The sequence below is a fragment of the Microdochium trichocladiopsis genome (genome assembly GCF_020744255.1).
Source record: "Microdochium trichocladiopsis strain MPI-CAGE-CH-0230 chromosome Unknown B0I36scaffold_20, whole genome shotgun sequence".
In the NCBI taxonomy this organism is placed as follows: Eukaryota; Fungi; Ascomycota; class Sordariomycetes; order Xylariales; family Microdochiaceae; genus Microdochium; species Microdochium trichocladiopsis.
The window spans coordinates 283,737-305,455 of NW_025763563.1; the positions used below are offsets into that span (position 1 = coordinate 283,737).

The following is a 21,719-nucleotide window of genomic DNA, read 5'->3' on the forward strand; positions in this document are numbered from 1 at the left end:
GGCGTCAAAGTGCATCTCTGTAGGCAAGAGTACTGAGGCGATGAGCTTGTCGAGCGAGCAGATGAGGCGGCAGCCTAGGCCAGTGATTGCGTCGAAGTCTACAATAGGCGACTCAGAGGTGTCTGGGAGTACGAGTGGCCACAGGTCACTACCGATGACCAGCAGCAATGAGCCCGAGGCGAAAACAACCATGTAGTAGCGGACCTTTGGCAGCAGACCAGCTGCGATACACATCATGATGATGAAAGGACCGATGAATGGCAGCAGGCGGACGGCGGCTCAGACGGGGGTCTCGCCGCGTATAGAGGTAAAGTGTAGCGGCGTGTAGTATATCGTGACGCCATAACTCATGGCCGCGCAGATACTGTAGAGCGCCACGAGCGAGACAACGGGTCTGGTGGTGAGAACCGTGAGGAGCAGAATGCGGGGCTCCGCGGTAGTCCCCAGGCCAAAGGTCTGCTGGACAACATTGCCGACGAGCACTAGTCCAAAAGCCACATGGATGGCGATAGACGACCCGAAGCCCCATGGTCACGTGATCCCGCCGCCGATGCACGCAAAGCCCAGCAGGACGAGGGTGGCCATGTGCAGGACACAGCCGAACCAGTCAATCTCGTCCGGCTGTGTCGCTATCGACTTGGAAGTAGGTATTTGATATTGATACCAAGAGGCACGGCACCCATAACGACAATATAAAAGGCCCAGCGCCAGGTGGCGTGCGGCGTCTCAGTAAGGGCACCCCCGATCAAGCGGCCCGTCAGAAGGCCGATTGCAAAGCAGGCGCCGACCATGGCTTGCGCAAAGGCGAGCTCGAGGGGCAATGCAAAGACAACATTGTACGTTAGGATCAACTGGTATGAGAGGGCACCGCCAATGCCCAGCATCGCGCGACCGACAATGACGACTTCGATGCTCAGGGCAGCGCCAATCACCGCCGCAGAAACCATCACTAGCACCACCGCGATAATGTACAACATCTTCAGGTCGAAAATGCGCGTGAGCTCGCGAAAGAGCGGGATGCACGCCGCATTGACAAGTGAGTTCGCCAAGGATACCGAAGGTAGTACCTCAATCTGCCCAAAGACCTCATAGATGGCTACATGCGTGTTGGAGACATTTGACACGTTGGAGCCTAGAAGCATGGAGAAAAGCAAGATTCCGTCAGTCGATTAGCAAAACGGTTGGGCCGTCTGGTGATCGCGTAAGTCTCGAAATGAGGAACAAAAATCTACCACTAATGGCAGATAGAAGGGCTGTCGCAAGGAGCATTAACTTCCACTTGTAGGCCGGCACTTTCTCTCGGGGGTGACGAGGAGGAATGATATAGGTTGAGGTCAGCGGCTTCAGGGCCTCTCGTATCCTCTTTTGCATGCTCATCGTACAGTGCTCCAAACAAGCTGTGGCTATAACCAGCACTTCCTCGACAATATTGTTCTGAGTAAATCTGAGCATCTCCATGCTGTGGACATTTCAGTGATGGCATTCTTGATTCAAATTTGTGTGCCTTCTTGTCCTCCACGGTCGTCAGGCTGTCACAGACCCCACTGACTACAGCTTCGAGCTTCTTTACGAACACTGGGCATCAATTCACCTCAGGATAGTCAGACTTAACGTGCTTTTTGGCCAGCAGTTTCTTCTCTTCGGCGCCGCTCGGGGCTGTGACTAAAATGTTCTTCTTTTTCTCGCGAGTCAGGAGATTCTTGAAAGCTGGCACTGGTGAAGACTGGAGGGCTACGACTGACGGGTACATCGGAGCCAACTTCTCTGTGGCTTTGAAGTCCTCCGCAGTTGTCTGAACGAAGATGAAGGGGGGAGGGGGGAGGCCTGGCGTCACGCTCGCCTGTATGCCTTGCCAAGCTCTTAGCATAACGGAGTGCTTGTTTGCAGGCTTCCTTGCCCTATGGCTTCACAACATACCTCCACCCTGAGAAAACCAAATGCAGGCTGTATCGCAACAGCACCAGCACCAAGTTGAAGCGATGATCAAAGCGCGGCACATCATTCGGCGAGCGTATAGCTGGTTGAATGATTCTACAGTAATCAAATGGAACGGACTCTTGACCCTCTTCGAGGTTTACAAATGGCTGCACTAGCAAAGTGTACCCCGGCTTTTACTTATCATCGCCTTAGGGTTGGGTTTGCTTGGTTTTGTGCGTGCTTGTTTGCGTGTTTTTACGTGTGTCTACTGCAAGCCCCGAAAACCTGACTACACCCATGCTAGCCCCACTCTGCGCAGAAACATCTCGACCCTTTGCAATGATCACCCCACTATGCATGCTACAGTACTAGACTGGTCACTGTCGTGCCGGCCATTTCCGTCGCATGGAGTACATCCCGACATATTGTTTTGCGTCTAATGACAATGCATAGCGTGAAAAGAATCGTCATTATTTTAAAGCTGGGGCGGCTTTATTTGCCAATGGTAAACATCACTCGGTGCACTTGCTTAGGTTTCGAGTTGGCATACCTCACCTGCATACAAAAGTCAGTCCTACTTGCATTTATGGACGTCAGTGTCTGCTCCTTCCATCCTCATAAGCCACCAGTCAGTTTCTTGGTGAGAAAGAATCTCATAAAACCCTCCAGCCAAAATGCTGTTCGTAAAGTTCCCCATCCTCGCAAGCCTCGTAGCCACCTCCACGGCCATCGACTTCCGCTGGTACGCACAACGCGGCTGCAGTGGTCACTACTGGCAGTGCACCAACATCAACCCGGATAGATGCTGCTCTGTCGGCCGTCAAGACACGAACTCGGCCATCAGCTGGAATGCAATACCTTCCGACTGGAACATCCTTGGGCTTGGGTACTGGCAGGAGGGGTGCAATGGCACAGTGGCCGGGTCTGGGCAGAGCGGGGGCAGTCCCGATTTGTGTTTTCCCACGCCCCAATACCGAGCGGGCAGGTATTACTTCGCCAGCGCAAGGTCCAACATACAAGAGAATCTCGCGGAGAATGGCGAGCCGTGCCAAAAGCCTGACCTCATTGTTTACGAGGATGGTACGGATTTCGACCTTACCGAGCTAACTAACGAGCAGTATGCCCAAGTGGTAAGCAAAAGTCCCCCCTATGATAATCGAAACATGGTTTTCTGAATCGGCTAACCCATCTCCATCATACCAGTAAGCAACGCGCGAGCCTCCCGCGCCAACTTCTCCGGCGTTTTGTATGATGATATTCCAATAACTCAGATATCGGCTAACACAATTTATCCTTAGTATGGAGACTTTCATGTCCGGAGGCTCTGCCTCGGATGTGGAGAGCTCCCTCACTGCTCTTCGAGGTTCAACGGTCCATCGGGTCTCCTCTCACTGGTCACGGGCCTGGGCCTGGATGTGGCAGTTAGCGTAGCGCCGTTGGTGCGAGAGAGGAGTCCAAGCAGAAGCGCTCAGTCTATCACCTGTTCCCAATTAGTTGGTGGCTGCCCTCTGTCCTAGATGCCTTTTAGTCAAGAGATCAAGTTGATACGTAAAATGTATTCTACAATTGTGATGTCCTTCGGGGGGAAATCCTGTTCATATCACGTCCTCGATTAACCAAGGAAGGGAAGCCATGCCTAGAGTTTATGTCGAAGGTAAGGTACCTATATTTTGGCTCGGCACGCAGGTGACTCACGATGCAGATATGGATATTAGCATGAAATATCCGGATACTGGGAGCGAGGGTCGTGTAGTTTTATAATGCTGGCCCTGAAACAAAACCACGAGCGGCAGGGCCCAGAGTAGACTCGAGTCTGGATAGAGTAACTGGGTAGTACTTTAGCTTCCTCAAGTGCACTCGGGCATTCATGCCAATGTAATATCCTCGATCCTCTCTGTTCTTCGCCTAGCACTTTACCCGCGTCCAAGCCAGTGATGTAGGTCGAGGGGCAACATTCATCTGGGGGCGGGGTGCACTGATCGATCAAAACTCTGGGACCGGCCATCAATCAGGAACCAAGCTACCATGACAGATTCTTCTAAAAGTCTGACGGGAAGGAAACTGATTTAGTTATGATCTACGAGATGGGAAATACATACTGTCAGCTTCCAAGGTTAACTTTCCATCCGTCAATTTTCCCATCTTCATTTTCTGAAATCCCTTCAAAGTATTCAAGGAAACGATCCGTATAATTATATGTTTCGTCTTCGTCAATTATCTCTCCAGCTTTCTCATCTTCCTCTTCTAGCATTGCTCGTCTCTCGTAGAAAGAGGTGATCATCGTTAATACCGTATATACACTGGACATTGCCGGAATTTTGATGCCTCTATAGAAGCTACGATTGCTGTTTGGTAGCCATAGTGTAGCTGCATTCTCAAAGAGGATATCGTCCATATGAAAAGGAACAGGCTTCCCACCGCTTGATCTATCATTGGCTGTTGCCTCATATGGCGAGCGCCATAAAGGCCAAGACCATCCAAGATCTACAAGCGCCTGGGCCCTGTTCGATGGTTGTGTTAAGTTTCCCTGAAGGAATGTGATCCATTCGCCGAGGTTGATTGACTGTTCGATGACGTCTTTCAGCGCCAGTGCCATCGCTAAATGGACCCACTTGTCTCCCACTCGAGCGTCTTCAGAGATGAATTTTGCGATGACAACGGCAAGCTGTAGATGTGGTTGACCTTGCCACTTTGACAAAGATTCTAATTGTTTGATCACCCCATCCCAATTCTTAAGGATGTTCCTGAGCCTCTTATTAACATAGTTATCGCTTCGAACATGGACCTGGTGTGCGCGATTTCTGGCAGCTGTAAAAAAGGGGCTAAGTAATGGAAAATCAGGCCAGTCTTTTGTAAGCATCTGCATTATGAAAATCCAGACCTTCCTACTATCATGTAGTTGATCAACCATGTTAATATTTCCCAATTCAATCGAATGCATAGCCAGATTGAAATGGAAGTCCTTGTCGGGCTTTATTTTCCCCCCGTTGCCCGGGAAAGAACGACGAGCCCAAAGATTCGTAATGGATGCCCAGGTAAAGTAAACCCGTAGGTCGTCAATACTTAGCTTCGGGTCCCGTCTCGCAACGCAGTTGGTAATGAGAGTGAAAAACGCCCGCAGATCGCGCCTTTCTATTTGAACTATAGGCTGTAGAACTCCCTTTGAAGTCCAGTCCTTAACAAAGGCTTCGAGCTCCTGTAAAAGATCGCCTTCCTCAAACTCATTCGCTCTTTGTAGAGCTTGAGGCACGTCTTCTGCATACTGCGCTACTCCATAAACGTTGGACCAGTCTTCTTGAAGGAGTGCTCTTAGAAAGGGCGTAATATGGTCGTTGGTGTCTAAAGGTTTCGTTGTACAATCTGGCGTTTCTGATCTGTAATCTTCCGCGTCAAAGTATTCCTCCAGAGTGGCCTCTTCATAAGTGTTATCTTGACCTCTTGTTTCTAGAATACTAGATATTCGGCTTTTGCTCCTAGTAAATACCATTATTTAGTGACCATTTTTGGAACTGAGGATGCCTTTAACGTAATCCACAAGCAAGCGGGTCACACAAGCGACCGGGTCATATTCCTGCAATTCTCAATTACTCCTCTTCTTTCCTTAATTTCTCCACGAACAAGTATGCCACGACAATCAATTGAATCAGAGATCATTCTCGCGCTAAATGCGCTTCAATCAGACCCTAAATTAAGCGTACGAAAGGCTGCATCGATATATAAGGTATCACGTACAACACTACAACAACGATACCACGGCCGCTCTGCGAAAGGCGATACCCGACCACGTAACCAGAAATTGACCTCGTACGAAGAGGACAGTATCGTACAATACGTAATCGACCTAGATTCGCGATCGTTTCCGCCGCGGCTTAGTGGTGTTCGAGAAATGGCGGATCGACTCCTCCGCGTACGCGACGCGCCACGCGTCGGAACGAACTGGGCCTCAAACTTCGTACGACGACGACCTGAGCTCCGTACGCGTTTAAATCGAAGAATCGACTACCAGAGGGTCCTCTGCGAGGATCCGGACGCGTATCGCGCGTGGTTTGAGCTCGTACAAAACATAATCGCGAAATACGGGATCCACGATGACGATATCTATAACTTCGACGAAACGGGCTTCGCGATAGGTAAAATCTCCGCCGAAACCGTCGTTACGACCTCCGATCGACGCGGGAGGCCAAGAGCCGTACAACAAGGGAATCAGGAATGGGTTACAGTAATCCAGGGCATCGCGTCGTACGGCTATTTAATCCCGCCGTATATCATCTTCGCCGGGAAGGTCCACCTCGACTCCTGGACCGCGAATAGCCCCCTACCGCCCGACTGGGTAATCGCGCTTTCAGAAAACGGTTGGACGACGAACGAGAGAGGCCTAGAATGGGTAAAACACTTCGATTTCCATACGAAGAGTCGTACGAAGGGTACCTACCGCCTCCTTATCCTCGACGGCCACGAGAGCCACCATTCAGTCGATTTCGAGCTCTACTGCAAGGAACAGAACATTGTGACGCTCTATATGCCTACTCACTCGTCGCATAAGCTCCAGCCTCTCGATGTTAGGTACTTTGGACCTCTGAAACGGGCGTACGGTAAAGAAATCGAAGGTCTAATGCGGGCGTACGTAACCCACGTTTCAAAGGAGGACTTCCTCCCAGCCTTTTATAAGGCGTACAACGCTGTAATGACTAAATCAAACATCCAGGCAGGCTTTAGAGCGACAGGCCTAGTACCGTACGACCCGAATTATGTGATTTCACAGCTAGATGTGAAGTTTCATACGCCGACACCGCCAGGTTCCTCTGCTGGACTACCACCCCCATGGGTTTCAAAGACGCCGAACAACCCAATTGAGACCGAATCGCAGACGAAATACATTGAAAATCGCATCGTACGACACCAGAATAGCTCACCGTCGTCCATTGTTGAGAGCGTACAGCAGCTGAGAAAAGGAGTCATAATGATGGTACACGAGCAGGACCTTATGCGCCAAGAGCTCGCCGAACTTCGAGATGCAAACGACCGCCTCAGCCGCCGTCGTCGTACGAAAAGAAAGCAGCTACAGAAAGGAGGGTCCCTCACGATTGATCAGGCAAAGGATTTGAAGGCTCAAATCGATGCGACGCAGCAGTTAATAGCGGAAACAAGTCAGAATAGTGGTCGTACGAGGAGGCCCGAAACGCGCGCGCGACGCTGTGGCGTCTGCGGGGAGCCCGGCCATAATGCGCGTACCTGTCAGAAAGTTGAGTCTACCTCTGAAGAAGAGGATTCTGAGTAGTTTGAATTGATTTGAGGCGTTGTGGTTGAATTGACTTATATATTGTCGTACGAGTACTGGGAGGGTGACCCGGTCGCTTGTGTGACCCGCTTGCTTGTGGATTACGTTATATACTCTCATCATTACTAAAACGGCTACTCTTAAGCGAAGGGCGGCGTTTATCTCAGTCATTGTGCAAAGATAAGTTCAAGCAAGCCACAAATGAATAATATTCACGTAGTAGTCACCTTACCTATGACGTGAGATGTCAGGCATTGGTCAGCGTAGCGACAGCAACCTTGATTTTGTCCTCCTCATCTACAACCATGAGACTCTGGAGCTCACTTGGCGCCGACAAAGTGTTGGAGAAACGACAAAACTAGTCTATGGTCTGCGACACAATGTTGCAGGACCGCTTCAGCGCCGAGGCCATTGGCTAGTATCGTCAGATCCTATCCGAGCTGCCGCGCCGCAACACTTTCGGTCCCTTGTTCAAAACGTGATGATCTATCCCGCTTAGACACATCTGGCCTTGATCGGGAAGACGGCCGGATAGCTGCTAGGCAGGACAACATAGACTGTGGCACGCCCCTGGCGAAGAGGCACGCACACATGAGTCCCACCCTCACGGACAGACACTAATAACGGATTTGGAAGCGCAACACTTGCAGTACTTTGGACACGTGGAGCTAAAGATGGACTCATACGGCAGGGCTACAACTAAGCTCCTGCTTAATCTACTCCCGACTTTCGGGCTAGATAATGTGAACCACCGCTTGCCGGGGGTGGCAGCAAAAGCTATTGGTAATGGCAGAAGTGCTCATATTGAAGGATGGTGCAGAAGGCGCCGTGGTGGATGTAACTGCCTAGAACCCTATGTGCGCGCTGTAACATTTGACAACGCCAGTCCGGAGTAGAGCCAGTCTGATTAGAGCAAGTGAGTAGTATCATGGCGTCGCCGAATGCACCATGAGATTGTCATTCATACTGATTTGCCATCCCCGATATTCTCTGTTCTTCCGTCTGCTACGTAAGTGGTGCCCAAGCCAGGCCGTCTAACCAGAGATCGAGTGGGGCTTTATTAAGATGCACTGACCGATCTGGACCCCGGAACTGGCCCTCAATCTGGAGTGACCACGAGAGATTTCTACGAAATTCGGATGTGAAGGAAGGCTAATTCATTCACGAACATCTCCTGAGCTAGCCGGTCGTCCCCTTTCAGCATTATCGACAGGTTACAGCCAGCTTGTACCATTTTGCCGTTTAACGGACTCGGATGCATCATGGTGTTATGGTGGGGCTGTCCGCATCGGCCATTCCATCTTTTCAGCGGGTGCGGTCAGCAACCGCCAGCGTTTTCAGTGTGCTGAAAGCCGTAGGCTTAGTCACGAAACAGGGGCTATCACTAATCAGGGTCAAGCCAATCAAGTATACGAACCATCTCAAAGAGAGCCGGAGCTGCAAGTTTGTTGATGCTACATACTGCAGTGGTGCATTCCACGCGAGCTGACCTGGTTGTTTGTTCTCCTCCACAAGGTACGACAAATATCATTCTCATAAGTACACAAATCCGAAGAGCTCCTTTGATTTCTAGCCATCACACCATTGTTTTTGTTCAGTGTGAGATGAAGCTATACCATCTCCGAGCTGGAAAGGTATCATCAAACCTATAAAAACATCTAGTCTAGAGGTCTCTCGTAGAATGACTTTGTCCCTGCTTCCACCCACAACCAGATATCGGGGTGGTCTGTGCGATAATACATAGCACTCAAGGAGCTGACGTACTTTACTATGGCCTTTCTCTTCTGGCGTAGACCGCGTCTCGATGGTCCGCTGATTGCCGACCGCAACGAGCTCATCGTTGACCGTCCGCTGCCTCCCTTCAAACCCGACTCCGACTTCATCCCTCCGCGGGGAGGATCAGCAGTAGTTCCAATACTGAAACGCGCCAAATCCAAGTCTGGCTACCGTGTTGCGCTTGTGGGACCTGCCGGCGTGGGGAAGTCGCAACTGGCTATTGAGCACTGTTGCCAAGCGAATGAGGTGTTCAGACTACCTTTGGTGTTTTGGATAGGCGCGGAGACGCGTGAACGTTTCCTGGGAGACGTCAGGTCCATCGCTGAGTTGCTTCACATTACAGATCATGGCACAACTGACCTGGAACGCGTCGCACAATGGCTTCTCGACCCGTCGAGTGGTCCCTGGTTCTTGGTTCTAGATGGTGTGTCCAGCGCCGACGTTCTCAGTTGTAGCGACGGCGATCCCAATACACCAGGCGATGACAGCGGCGCTCAGCGGAGGGATTTTGTGCACCTCCTCTCAAATGTGTCCCACGGTTCAATCTTGGTCACGACAAGAGATAAGGATACTGCAATGGCTCTAGGCATCAGATCCAGCGACATTGTGCCCGTGAGGGCAATGAGCGCAGGCGCGGCTGCGAAACTGCTGCTGAAAAAACTCGGCGACCAAAATCAGCAGAGCAAGCAGGATTATATGGAGTTGGTCAAAACACTGGAGTACAATCCACTCGCAATCCTGCAGGCGGCAGCGTACATACGCCGACGCCCCCAACCCATCTCAGTCAACGCGTACGAGCAAGAGCTGAAACGCAAAAAAACGTCTCTAGGAGCTTTTTTCCAAGAAGGAAGTTATCAGTTCCGACGAGACTGTAGTGCCTCCGACTATATCAAGGCCTGTTGGAGACCCGTCGTCGAGTTCCTCGAGCCGAGCCGCAAGGCCACAACGCCAGCAGCTTCTCTGCTCTGTTTCATGTCGTTCTTCGATCGCGATCACATTCCAAAATTGCTTGCTGAGTCTCAAAGGGGCGGAGCCGACGAGAGCGCGGTGCCCGAGTCTTCCCAGGGCCACCAGAGCCACCTCCAAACGATCGAGCCATCGCCACTGGGAGATGGAGACAATCAACGCTCCACCGACGCCCCCGAGGGGGCCGTGCAGGATCTGCTTGACGCGGGCTTCATCGCTGAGGGGGATCCCGGGGTGTTCTCAATGCACCAACTCGTGCAGCTGGCAGTAAGAGACTGGCTGAGGAACAACAGACATTTTGAGTACTTCCTATCGCAGTTCATATGCTGGATGAGTCGGAATTTCCCAGTGGGGCGCTATGAGAACCGAGACACGTGCAGACGCCTTAACCCACATGTTCAAGAGGTGGCCCGACATCGCCTGACGGATGCTGAACTGCTTAGAAAGCAGGCACAGGTGCTATGTTACGCCAGCCTGTACCAGCTAGAAATGGGCTATCCCGACCAAGCTATGGAGTTCGCCAACCAGTCTCTTAAAGCGATGAAGATGCACAAACCGGAAGACTACCTAGTTTTGGAGAGCAAACACTATCTCGGCAGAGCCCTACGCAACCTGGGCCATTACGAGGCGGCTGATGATACATTCTCTGAAGTACTGAAAACATGCAGTGCGCATCTCGGCCCCGATGATCCTATGTTGCTGAGCATTCGCGAGGACCACGCGATGAACTTGGAGTCTCTTGGGAGACTGGACGAGGCAGTAATGCGGATCGACCAGGTCCGGGCGGATCGGAACAAATACGGTGGGCCTGCAAATGCCCATCCCGCGGACATCATTGGCTGTGATGCGAATCAGGCCACACTCCTCCGATTACGCAACGATCTAGAGGGCGCTGAGCAGCTGTACCTGAGCATTCTGCAACAAGCTAGAGAGAGTTCTCTCGACCAAAACCATCCAGACATCCTAGCAATCAAGTGCGAGCTGGCCACTGTGTATCGAGACCAAGGAAAATTCCAGGCAGCAGAAGGGGAGTTTTCAAAACTGCTTTCAGTATGCACTATAACACTCGGCAGAAATCATTCTCTCACCCTTAATTGTAAGGCAAACCTGGTAACAACATACTTACACTTGAAGGAGTGCGCAAAGGCGGAAGAGCTGGGCGTCGAAGTAGCTCAGCTTCGCCAGTCCAGACTCGGCAAATCACACGCTGACACCCTCAGGAGTAAGTTAAACCTCGCCAGTGCATACTATTTACAGGACATGTGGGAAGATGCAAGAAGATTACAGGTCTCTGTGATGGAAACGTCCAAGCAGAACTTTAAAATCAGTGATCTCATCGGGGATAGTATGGAGGATTTGGCCATCACAGAGAATTGCATGGGCCATAAGACTAGCGCCATCATCCTCCTACAAGGCTCTGTCACAGTCCGCTCCATGCAACCAGGCTCGAGAAAAGAAGACACGACTTGGGCTCGGAACGTTTTGCCTGAGTGGTACCGTGAGCTATTGGAAGCAGGTCGCCAGCGGGCGCAGAGGAAAAGAGCACATCATGCAGGAGGCAGGCCGAAGCGAATAAAATTGACAGAAGAGAAATGATCCTTCTACCATAGACAACCATTCTTCGACGATAAGAGAGGTTATTTTCATATTAGCCAGGCAGAACCCGGCCGACTGAATGTGTAAGAGTGACAGCTAAGGGAAAGGAGTCCCTTGGCTTTATGGTCGCTACGCTTACAATTACACTTCGGACAGCATATAAAACTACTGCACAGGAGCCGGAGCTTATACTTCTTGGCCGTTTCCGATGTCGGGGTTTTCGAGATACAGCGCCCCGGTGTCAGAGCGATTACAGCAGCACAAGATAGGTGCCCAGAATTCTATCACTTTCGGAACTACCTGTGAGAATCGGTAAAGAATACCTTCTACAAAAGTGATTCCGGTCCCTTGCTCTTCCACCCTCATTACTCATCTGTAGCGAGAGTCGCTTTCGATGGAACTCAAAGCCGGTAACTATGAGGTCCCGATAGTTGTCTAGCCTTTTGTATGCAAAGTAAAATGCTTCATTCATGGCAGCGCAATCCTGCCGCTCTTGGAAGTCTGAGTCTACCACCTAAGGCACGAACTTGCAGGTGTCCTACGCTGGCTTCTGAGCGCCGAGAGGCGCGCCAAAGTGCAGGCAGAACGATCAGTGAGAGCCATAGAATTCAGTATACCGAACCGTTTCACGCCTTTTCGCCGAAGGCAAAGAACGGCCCTAGGTTAATAGCCATTACGCAACCGGAACGATTAATCAGATGTCTGAGAATGACTGCAAGACGTACTCCAATTAACCATTGGGCAAGACCGCAAGCTACCTCCATCGGAGAACAGTTGGAGTCACAACGGTCGAATATACAGGCCTTGCATTCGCTTACCTGTTTATTGAGTTCGCATTGCCAGGCCGACAACGCATCTCTTGAATCGGGTAGTATAGGATGCGTTGACGATTCAATATTGATGTTCAATCATGACAAACAGTCTCAAGACTGATTACATCAATCATTCATCCTTCATCGTCGTGCAATATTTAAAATCCATCCAGAGCACACACTTGACACATCAGAACAATGGTATCAACTAGAAGTCAAACACGTTCCCAGAAAGGGACTCGGACTCAATTCCAGGGCGGCGCTACGAAAGTGATGAATGCTGTAGAGGGAGAGCCAGTTGCGAGGTCCAGACGTAGTACCAAGATTGAAAGAGCTACGACCACTGCGAATAGCGAGAGAGAAAAGAAGGCTACGAAGGGGAGATTTACTGCCAAACTTGACAAGCTAGAGAATGCTAGGAATAGCAAAGGATGTCAAAGCACGCCTACTTGCACAATGCGCGACGCTGCTAGTGACGTAAGGTAACATGGTATACAATCTCCATGGCAATAGACAGATGGGTCATCCAGTCCCGATGTCCTGATTATGCAGAAAAACGCGATACGCCATGGAATTGGCTGCAGCGGCAGAAAGAGTGGGCAGGGCGTCAACCCGAAGCGTCCAGATTCCAGCGCTATTATGATGCGATTGTGCAAAACAGATTCAGTAAAGTGGAAAGAGACTTCGAGGAAGAACTTGAACGGATAGAGAATCAGCAACAAAAATATCGAGATGCAGGAATACAAATTCTCACCACTGAGGTCACAACACTTAAAAATCCCGAAACGACCAAAGATTCACAAAGGATAAGTCAGGTCGACAGTGAATGGTTTTGGGAACCGGGGTGGTCCTTGGCGAAAGCAACCGAGAGTTGGAAAGCTAAAGGACTGCAGGATGAACTCATTAGTGACTTTCAACGGGATGGGTGGATATATCAGCAGTTTTTGGTCTGCCTTATCGCCTATATAAGCCAACAAGACTTCAAGTCTTCAAGGAGTCCCTTGCTGTTTGTTCGTTGTCAAATGTGGAAGAAGCCTATAGATCAACTCGTTCCTATTGAAAAGCTCGGTTACGACTACGTGAACAAATTCTCCAACAACATCGATACCCGCGTAACCTACAAACCCTCTAGGCTCGGTTACGACTACGTGTATAACTTCTTCAACAACATCGATACCCGCGTAACCTACAAACCCTCTAAGCTGCGCAGCATGGAGTGGACCTGGAGCAATGGGAGTTGGGCGTGGAACGCGTATATTGACAGTAATGGTAGGAACTCTCTAGTGAACCCTGATGCTGTTTTGTTCGAGAATGGAGCAAAATTACATGTAGATGATCTCGACAATGGGGGTAAAGCTGTCATTGAGCTTCCTCCTAACGCAACGGTCTACGAAGTCATTTGCCAGATTAATTCTTTCTATACTACGGAAATCGAAGCGCCAAAGGGACTGGACGAAGCAGGTCGCTACTATAGTCCTCGTTGGGAACGCCATCCTGTAGAAGTGGGTGGCTTTAAGAAACATAGAAGTAAACTAGATGGAGAGGAATATTGGGAATTAGAGGACGTTTAGAACAGCAACTGAGTCATTCCTATGATTTTTTCCTGGTGTATCATACGGTAAGGGAAGGCAGCCCGCGATATGGCGCAGAGGCTACTGTGCGAGCTCGGAGACACTTCGCCGGTTGATTGACCCTGCGCGGGCTATCCGTCCGTACATACCTACACGAACTGGAACAAAACAAGGCATCGAGACTTGCTCTCTTTGAATGGCAAAGCTGTAATACACAACGGGACCGCAGCGCCTCAGACTTCATCCTAGCCCACCGGGAGCACGTTAAGGAGCACGTTAAGCAAATACCATCTTCTGCGGAGAAACATCTCTGTCGTTCAGCTCTTGTTGCCGCAGGCAAGCCAGACGTTCCCACGGTGCCGAAAACCGTGCAACTGGCTGTACGATACTTGCTGGAGACTGATGGAGGCTCTGGGAACTTCATTCGGCGATTCATATCTTGGATGAGTGACATGTTCCCAGAAGCGTACTACGAGCACTGGGATACGTGCCATCACCTATACCCTCTTGTCAAAATCATGGCCGAACACCGCCCGACGGATAATACGTTACTCACAGGGTGGGCATTAGTGCTTTGTCGTTGCAGTCGATATGCCAGGGAACAAGTCTGGCTCGATGAGGCCCTTCCACTGGCAACAAAGTCACACAACGCCGCGCTACAGGTGTACCCACCGATACACGAACTGTGTTTGGAGAGCAAACAGTATGTTGGCAGAATCCTGCGTGACCAAGGCCTCGACGAGGAAGCGGAAACGATATTCTCTGATCTGTGGACCATGTGCAAGGAGCACTCCATTTCGAAACATCCCCTGGCCCTAACCATTGGTGAAGACCGGGCGTTCATGCATTCGTGCTTGGGAGAACCAGAGGCCGGCCTAGAGCTGATACAACATATCGTCCACGTCCGGGAAGAGTGCGAAGGGCCCGAAGGAGCCCACCCTACTGACGTGGTCGGCTCTTATTCGAATAAGGGTATGCTACTTCGGGAGTGCGGCAAACTACCGGATGCTGTGGAGGTGTTTAAAAATGCCATAAAAAGATCAGTGCAATTCAGGATCCCTCGTAATCATCCTGACATGCTGATCTTTCAAATCGAGCTGGCCACAACATATCGAAAGCAAGGGAAAAAGAAGCTCAGTGCAGCAGTAGCGCTTCTCAAGAAAGCGCTCGCTAGGTACGAGAAGACATTCGGCCGCGGGCACAGTCTTACCGTCGACTGTATGGCAGAAATTGGAACAACATACCTACACTGGAAAAGATGGGCCGATGCGGAAAAAATCTACATCAATGTAGTAAAGTACCACGAAACAAATCCCGGCAACAATCAATCTAGGCTCCTTCAAGCCAAATTGAATCTGGCTTGTGCATATGACGGGCTGGAGGAGTTTGAAAAGGCAGAAAATCAACAAAGGGCCGTAATGAGGAGGTCCAAGGAAATGTTTGGAGAGAGTCATCTCCTCACGGCACAGAGTATGGACGATTTGGCCTTTTTGAGGCAGAAATCGGGTGATTATACCGAAGCTTTGGATCTGATGCGGAAGTGCCTGGCAGTCCGCCAGCAGCTGTTGGGTGCGGAGCATGAGGACACAATATTCGCTCAGGATGCACTAACCACATGGAGTGAGAAGTATGCGGCAAGGGGTGGAAGTTCCAAGCGTACCCAGACGGCAGGCAATCAGTCAGAGGAGCGATGGAAAAGAGAAGGAAGTAACAGTTCTGTTTTATCTATTACCGTTCACAGACGATGCTGCGTTGAGGGGTGAATTAGTCAGTTTGGCGTTATTTCATAAGTCGGTTCTTTCGCGATAGTAGAGATACGCAAGAAGTTACCACTGTGTGGTGTGCAGTAGGTTTAAGCTCGGGTATCACGATGTGTTGTGTGCAGCTACTCTATTATTCTCAAGATGTTTCATAATAGTATCCCATACATAATTGCGCCAACTATCTGTGGTACATATGCGAGTCGACCGGGTGGGAGTAGCACTTGATATAGCTGCGATGTTGTGCTAGGTTATGAGGCGATTACCTGATAGTATATTGGGAAGTTGTAAGAAGGCCTGCTAGGTGTGTGAACGTGGCTATTAAAACTAAGACATGGAAAATCTGATGGCTGGCTCCGATAAGGTCGAACCTATATGGAAACCATCTCTCGGGGATCTGCAACTAGGATGTTAATTTTTGGTCACAGGTAAGGAATCGTAGGCGACATACCCTCGAGGCATAGACAGCTGCGGCGATGAGATTAAGCAACATCGTACAAGCCAGCCACCCAAGGGATATATGATTTCCCAGAACGGCCCAGCCCTTGATTTGAAGGCCATGCAACAGCGATGCGAGCGACCCCAAGCCGGATGTGCTATAGACAAGTACACGCCATTTTCTGAAGGCAGAAAAGCCAAAGCCATGGCCAAAGATGAGCCCCAAAGTTATTACAGCCGTAATGAGATTCTTAAAAACAAACAGTAGTCAGAGGCGCTCATAGGAACTGCGGGTAAGAATAACATACAGTCGAGCTGTAGAACCTCTGCAGGTCCGGGAGGCCGGCCAGTCCGTAATGAACCACGGGTGCATTAGCACTCCAGACAAGGACCACGATGCCTAAATAATCAAGTCGATTACAGGACTGGGCCCAACTGCGACTATGATTGGACAAGGAGTGGAATATGTTCTCAACGTCAATACAATAATCTTCTGGAGAAATCGAGCAACGGGCTTACATGGCGGAGCATAAGAAACAAAAGGCCACTCCGAAGCAGTAACGCGATACCGTAGGATGATGCATATGATGAAGAAAGAAAGGAATTATGGTGAATGCGATACAGCCAGACATATGTGAAACGATGTTCACAGTCTCGTTATGCAGATACAGAACGCTGCGTAGTGACCTGTACAAAGACCCGGAGATTGGCCTGCAACAAAATCAGCCATGCATTAACCCAGCTTTCAAGCGCACGTACCGATATCCAGATAGTATGAAATCATTATCCTGTTGCCATGATGGAATCGCATGGTATAACATGAGGCTTTTGGACGACAGATGGTCCTGTATACGGTTTGCTTTCCCAACAGGTGACATTATCAGTATGTCAGCGGGCAAAGTCTTAATCGTTGCGGCATCGTAAGCAAGAGTAGGGCGAGCAAGTATGGCGAACGTAACGACTTGGAGCTACAGATTCACCTTTTATACCTGTTAGTGGAGCAATCATTGTTTGTCATGATTAACCTGGTTGTTTGTCCCTTCCATAGAGTACGACAAGCATTTTTCGTGTTATCCACTATATGATTCCACTCCGGACTTCGGCCATACTCAAGAGCCAGGCACCTGGGCTATCAAACGGCGTTCTCTTTTAGGCGATGGTGGCATCTAGTGGGGATATGATGTATAGGTTGATCTACCCACTCGCTACGCGAGGCGCCTTGAAGAGACGAGGAAGAGTGAGGCTGCACGTGATAGGTGATTGGAAACCCACCTGTGCCCACGAAACTTCGCGTTGAGAGGCAGGCACGGCCTGGGGAGGAAGGCGCGCGGTAGACTGGCGGCCTGGTGGCAGGTCTGAGACATGTCGATCCTCCCCAGGGCCGGATTGTGTCCATGCCCGAGTCAGGTACGAGCCATATTGATGTCGCTCTGAGGCCAGGCCCCAGCGGGCTGGCGGCTCCTGCTGCCCAACCTGGCCGGCCGCACGTCACGGGCTGGGGGAAAGAGATCTATTTAGGCCAACCACGTCGTCGTCATAACAATATGCCCTTGTTCCTCGCAATTGCTTGCCTTATGTGGGCTATGCCCTGCCTTCGTACTATTATGCCGTGGTACACCTTGCTGGGTGTTGTGGTGCATCATACGCAGCGCATCGTTGACCAAATTCACTTACACAGCCGCGGTGATCGCCGGCTGACCAGCGCGTGCAACTACGTGCCGTATGACCTAAATGGACTGCGTGCGGTCCAAGATGAGGAGGATGCCACCGTAGGTGCTCAAGAGATATGACGAGCCCGCAATTGTGGACGAGGTGTGGTTCTCCACGTCCGGAGCCATCATAGAACCCCGACAATTGACAGGAAAGGCCTGTTTCAACCATTACAGCTGCATGCTCACGACAAGTTGTAAGGTGCGCTCCGCCGAAGTGTACTCTTCTGATTTCGGACAACGATAACGTTACGGCCCAAGACTGGGCTAATGCCCTGGCCCGCCAATTGCTCCGGAACGACTGGAGTATTTAATGAAATGAAATCTCCAACCGTGACGGCAGGTTCGCGTCCGCCTTCTCGCGCAACTTTTGGAAGACTCTCACGGGAGGGGAAAGCAACTGACAGATAATTAGCGGGAAGCGCGATGTACGCGTCATATTACCAGCCCAGGGCAGGTGAGGGCAGAGGAGAGTGAAAGTGAGGCGCGGGGGGCTCGAACTGCGATGCCACGTCAAGGTTCCTTATAAAACTGTACGCGAGAGACCTCGTTTGGAAACAGCCCCGAGAATAATGGGCATGGACAGCCGATACAATACCATAGTAGACCGCAGGGCAGCAAGGTGCGACTGCAGTGTTGGCAGGCAAGGCAGCGCTCGCGGTAGTGGTTCGTAGAATCGCCAGCAGCGGGCCAAGTTACCACGCATGTAAGGGCGGGGCTGGGGGGCCGGACAGTAGAGGGTGGTCGAGACTGAGAGGCCCACTTAGAGGCCAAAATGGCGACCGAAGGACGCGGAGCGGGGCCGGACAATCGGCCATGAGCCCGGCGTCACTTTGACTCCAGAGGGATTGGAGCGTGAGTATAACACTCGGCATGGTCGACTGCATTTGGTGGTGCCTTGATTGAGAATCTGGCTGTAGGTCGTTGTAGTGGTGGCCCGTATGACGGGGCACACACGCAAAGCAGAGATGGTCGGGCAGGATTCCTCCGCCACCACGATTTTGGAGGTGGTGTTGCGCTGGTTGGTGCCTGCAGAGAGCGAGGACAGTGGCCAGTCCATTGTCGACGAGCTGCGGCTTGTCAAATTGCTAGAAGGCGCTGTCTGCCTGCCTGCCCAAGCACGAGGTGATTCCACGCGGTGCGCCGGTCGGCGGCCCACACCCTGGATCGCTGGGTCGCCGCTGCACGCGGGCCTCACCGCCGCGCGCCGCTCCGTCTCAATCATGGCGCCTGTCAAATCGCAACAACGTCTGCGCTCTCGTCGCTCCCTCACAATCAGCTCGAATTTGCTCCTGTTCCAAGCCGTGCGCGCATCGGCGCCTGCGCGTCAGTCAGTACCTCGGGCCGCATCTCCCGCCCATTCCCAGCCCACACACCTCTGCGAGCTTTTCCTCGCCTGCGCCGCGCAAAGCAGCCGACATCCATCCTCTTTGCCTGCTGCACGTCTCACATCATCGTGGGCAGCATCCCTTCTTTTTGCCGCTTGATAAAGATAGGATCCCTTGCCGCGTGTGCCCCGCCAGCATAGTTCTCTGGCTGCCGATCTTGTAGTAGCTCCTGCTGCGCCATCCGCATAGCACTTCCAACCTTGTCCTCCAACGCTGCGCGCAACTCCAACGAGGCGCTTTGTCGCAGCCTTTCCGCTGCTGCCTGGGCCTACTTGCTCTATTTTCTCTTACGAAAGATCGCGCTGAGCTTCAACCATTGGAACTCCATCGTCGGCTACTGCTCATCCGTCCACACGTCCCGGACACGTGGCTTGCATCCCACACGCAAATATCGACATAGCAACCAGGTAACGCTCTTGCCAAAGGAGCACGCCAATCTTCAAGGTTCGAACAACATACGATTCTGTAGCAATGGCCACCACTCGCAAGCGGCCTCGGCAGGAAGATTCCACCGACAACATAGCCGAGTGCCCCTTCACTGTCATACATCCGGATCCCAATGAGAAGAAGAATACAAAGCACGGCTGTGGCGGCTCAGAGGATCGGCCCGCGCCTCCGCCGAAAATCCATCTCCAGGTCTCGCCATTCTCTCCAATCGGCAAGTTCAATGCCAAGGATAACACCATGGACCGCCACTACCAGGTCCCTCCGTTTGCCGAGTGGATGGAAATGGCCAGATATAACAGCTTCGTTTGTACCTGCCCCCACACCACCCGTCTTTGTCTCCATCTGCCCAATGATGTCTGCTACAGTACATCGTCTTTCAGCAATGCGTGCCTCCATACTGACATAGTGATGCGTAGTAAATGGTGTCAAGTACCACAGCGAAGGCTTCGTCTTCGTCGCAAATGACAACAGTATTGAGCGCCAGAAGAACCCCGGCGAGTCCCGCCAACCTAGAAAGAAGTCGGATGACGACTGGGTCGCAAGGATTCTCGAAATTCGCGCCGCGGACGAGCATCACGTGTATGCGCGCGTCTACTGGATGTACTGGCCTGACGAGCTGCCGGCAGGCACGACAGATGGAAAGCGGGCCATCAAGGGCAGACAGCCGTATCATGGCAATAACGAGCTCATCGCCTCTAATCACAGTTCAGTCATCCCGCGTGCACAAATGGGGTACGTGAATGGACTACTGACATCGCCTTCGTTAGTGGACGTCATCAACGTGGTCGCTGTCACGGCGAGCGCAACTGTTCATCAGTGGGATGAGACAAATGAAGATGAAGTACAACCAGCTCTGTACTGGCGCCAAGCCTTTGACGTGCGAACCATGGACCTCTCGGTATGCCATCCACATTTCGCCCTGGACTCTGGGAATTATCCGTGCCGTCGAGACTATGCTAACTCGTATATTGGAATTAGTCCGCTGAAGGACGGTGCTACTGTAACTGTCCTGAAAACCCCGACAAGAAGCTCATTTGCTGCACTAACGGGAAGTGCCGCAAGTGGCTGCACGACGATTGCCTGGTCCACAAAGCTCTACTGCGCACTTTCGCCCGCCTCGGAACCGACAAACCTCACCAGCCGGCGCCCGTCAAGGACGAGCAAGATAATGAGACTGGCCGCGTGTGCCCGTCACCCAGCGAGTTCGGAGCAGTACCAACGGCCGAACCCTCTGTTGATGTGAAGCCCGGGGAGCCAAACACCGCCGAGATGGCTGATGTCGCAAAAGTGCTTCCCATTATCCAGGCGGAGAGCACGGGTCAGGCGCCAGAACCGAGAAAGAGAGGCCGCGGCCGCAAGCCGGATGCCCAGAAGGCGAAATCATACGACGGTTATTTCTCCGCCATCATTAGAGATAACGTCAGTCCGCCAGTTGTCGAGATTACTGATCTGCGGGAAGAAGTGACCGGTGGACTCAAGGAGTGGACAGAGCCTCTGGATTGCCTTGTTTGTGGCCAGCAAATCCACTAAACCAGGAAACTCTCGCATCTGTTTGCGGAGTTTTGCTGGAGGCATAGACGACAAGGCCGTAAAGGTCTGTGGACCAGACGATCGGTAGATGAGATCTCGCAGGTTCGCCAACTTGTCGGGCAAGAAGGAAGCCAACCGTCTTAGTCTACCTAGAGACGCTTCGTAGCATGCGTAGTTAATGATCCCAGACCTAACTCCTGTCTGATTTCACCCCGTAATCGAGTTAATTTGCAGGGTCTCACATGTATGCAGTGTCAACCATGCACACCACGACGTTGTTCTTACTTCCACGTAGGTTATGCTAGCTTAGAGCATTAATCAACTCCATGGGTTGCGAAGTTGTTTGCTTGCCAGCAGACAAGATATCCATTGAGTTTGTTATTTCGGAAGTGGAGGTTCGAACAGGTGCCTGCCAGGCTAGGCTGACCTCGCCGCCGCGTCCAGTGCGACGAAGACATGTGCAAGTGGGCATGGCCGCCAGGCCACGTGGTAGACGCTAAAGCCGCGTAACCCTCGGAAGCATTGACCCGT

General features: G+C 51.5%; 6 protein-coding genes across 6 annotated transcripts; 4 read left to right on the forward strand and 2 right to left on the reverse strand.

Annotated features, from left to right (window-relative positions):
* Window positions 1-10: 10 nt before the first annotated feature.
* On the reverse strand, window positions 11-1,142 carry B0I36DRAFT_390028 (major facilitator superfamily domain-containing protein; the record flags this gene model as incomplete). Its single annotated transcript, XM_046161378.1, has 2 exons — window positions 11-482; window positions 665-1,142. The coding sequence occupies 2 exons, from the start codon at window positions 1,140-1,142 to the stop codon at window positions 280-282; spliced, it is 681 nt and encodes a 226-aa protein (XP_046003840.1). The 3' UTR covers window positions 11-279.
* Window positions 1,143-2,591: 1,449 nt separating this feature from the next.
* On the forward strand, window positions 2,592-3,092 carry B0I36DRAFT_258168 (uncharacterized protein; the record flags this gene model as incomplete). Its single annotated transcript, XM_046151067.1, has 1 exon — window positions 2,592-3,092. The coding sequence occupies one exon, from the start codon at window positions 2,592-2,594 to the stop codon at window positions 3,090-3,092; it is 501 nt and encodes a 166-aa protein (XP_046003841.1).
* Window positions 3,093-8,965: 5,873 nt separating this feature from the next.
* Window positions 8,966-11,259, forward strand: B0I36DRAFT_356865 (P-loop containing nucleoside triphosphate hydrolase protein; the record flags this gene model as incomplete). The annotated part of the gene is made up of 3 exons (XM_046157702.1): window positions 8,966-10,204; window positions 10,343-11,159; window positions 11,195-11,259. 3 exons carry the CDS (start codon window positions 8,966-8,968, stop codon window positions 11,257-11,259), a joined length of 2,121 nt encoding a protein of 706 aa, XP_046003842.1.
* A 1,542-nt stretch (window positions 11,260-12,801) lies between these two features.
* On the forward strand, window positions 12,802-15,946 carry B0I36DRAFT_356866 (uncharacterized protein; the record flags this gene model as incomplete). The annotated part of the gene is given in 6 exon segments (XM_046157703.1): window positions 12,802-12,827; window positions 13,316-13,614; window positions 13,630-13,872; window positions 14,166-15,090; window positions 15,175-15,623; window positions 15,927-15,946. The coding sequence occupies 6 exon segments, from the start codon at window positions 12,802-12,804 to the stop codon at window positions 15,944-15,946; spliced, it is 1,962 nt and encodes a 653-aa protein (XP_046003843.1).
* Window positions 15,939-16,992, reverse strand: B0I36DRAFT_258181 (putative hemolysin-III channel protein Izh2; the record flags this gene model as incomplete). Its single annotated transcript, XM_046151072.1, has 5 exons — window positions 15,939-16,073; window positions 16,128-16,364; window positions 16,423-16,604; window positions 16,653-16,825; window positions 16,874-16,992. 5 exons carry the CDS (start codon window positions 16,990-16,992, stop codon window positions 15,939-15,941), a joined length of 846 nt encoding a protein of 281 aa, XP_046003844.1.
* A 2,690-nt stretch (window positions 16,993-19,682) lies between these two features.
* Window positions 19,683-21,188, forward strand: B0I36DRAFT_370550 (uncharacterized protein; the record flags this gene model as incomplete). Its single annotated transcript, XM_046159922.1, has 4 exons — window positions 19,683-19,965; window positions 20,075-20,362; window positions 20,426-20,556; window positions 20,637-21,188. The coding sequence occupies 4 exons, from the start codon at window positions 19,683-19,685 to the stop codon at window positions 21,186-21,188; spliced, it is 1,254 nt and encodes a 417-aa protein (XP_046003845.1).
* Between the last annotated feature and the right edge of the window lie 531 nt (window positions 21,189-21,719).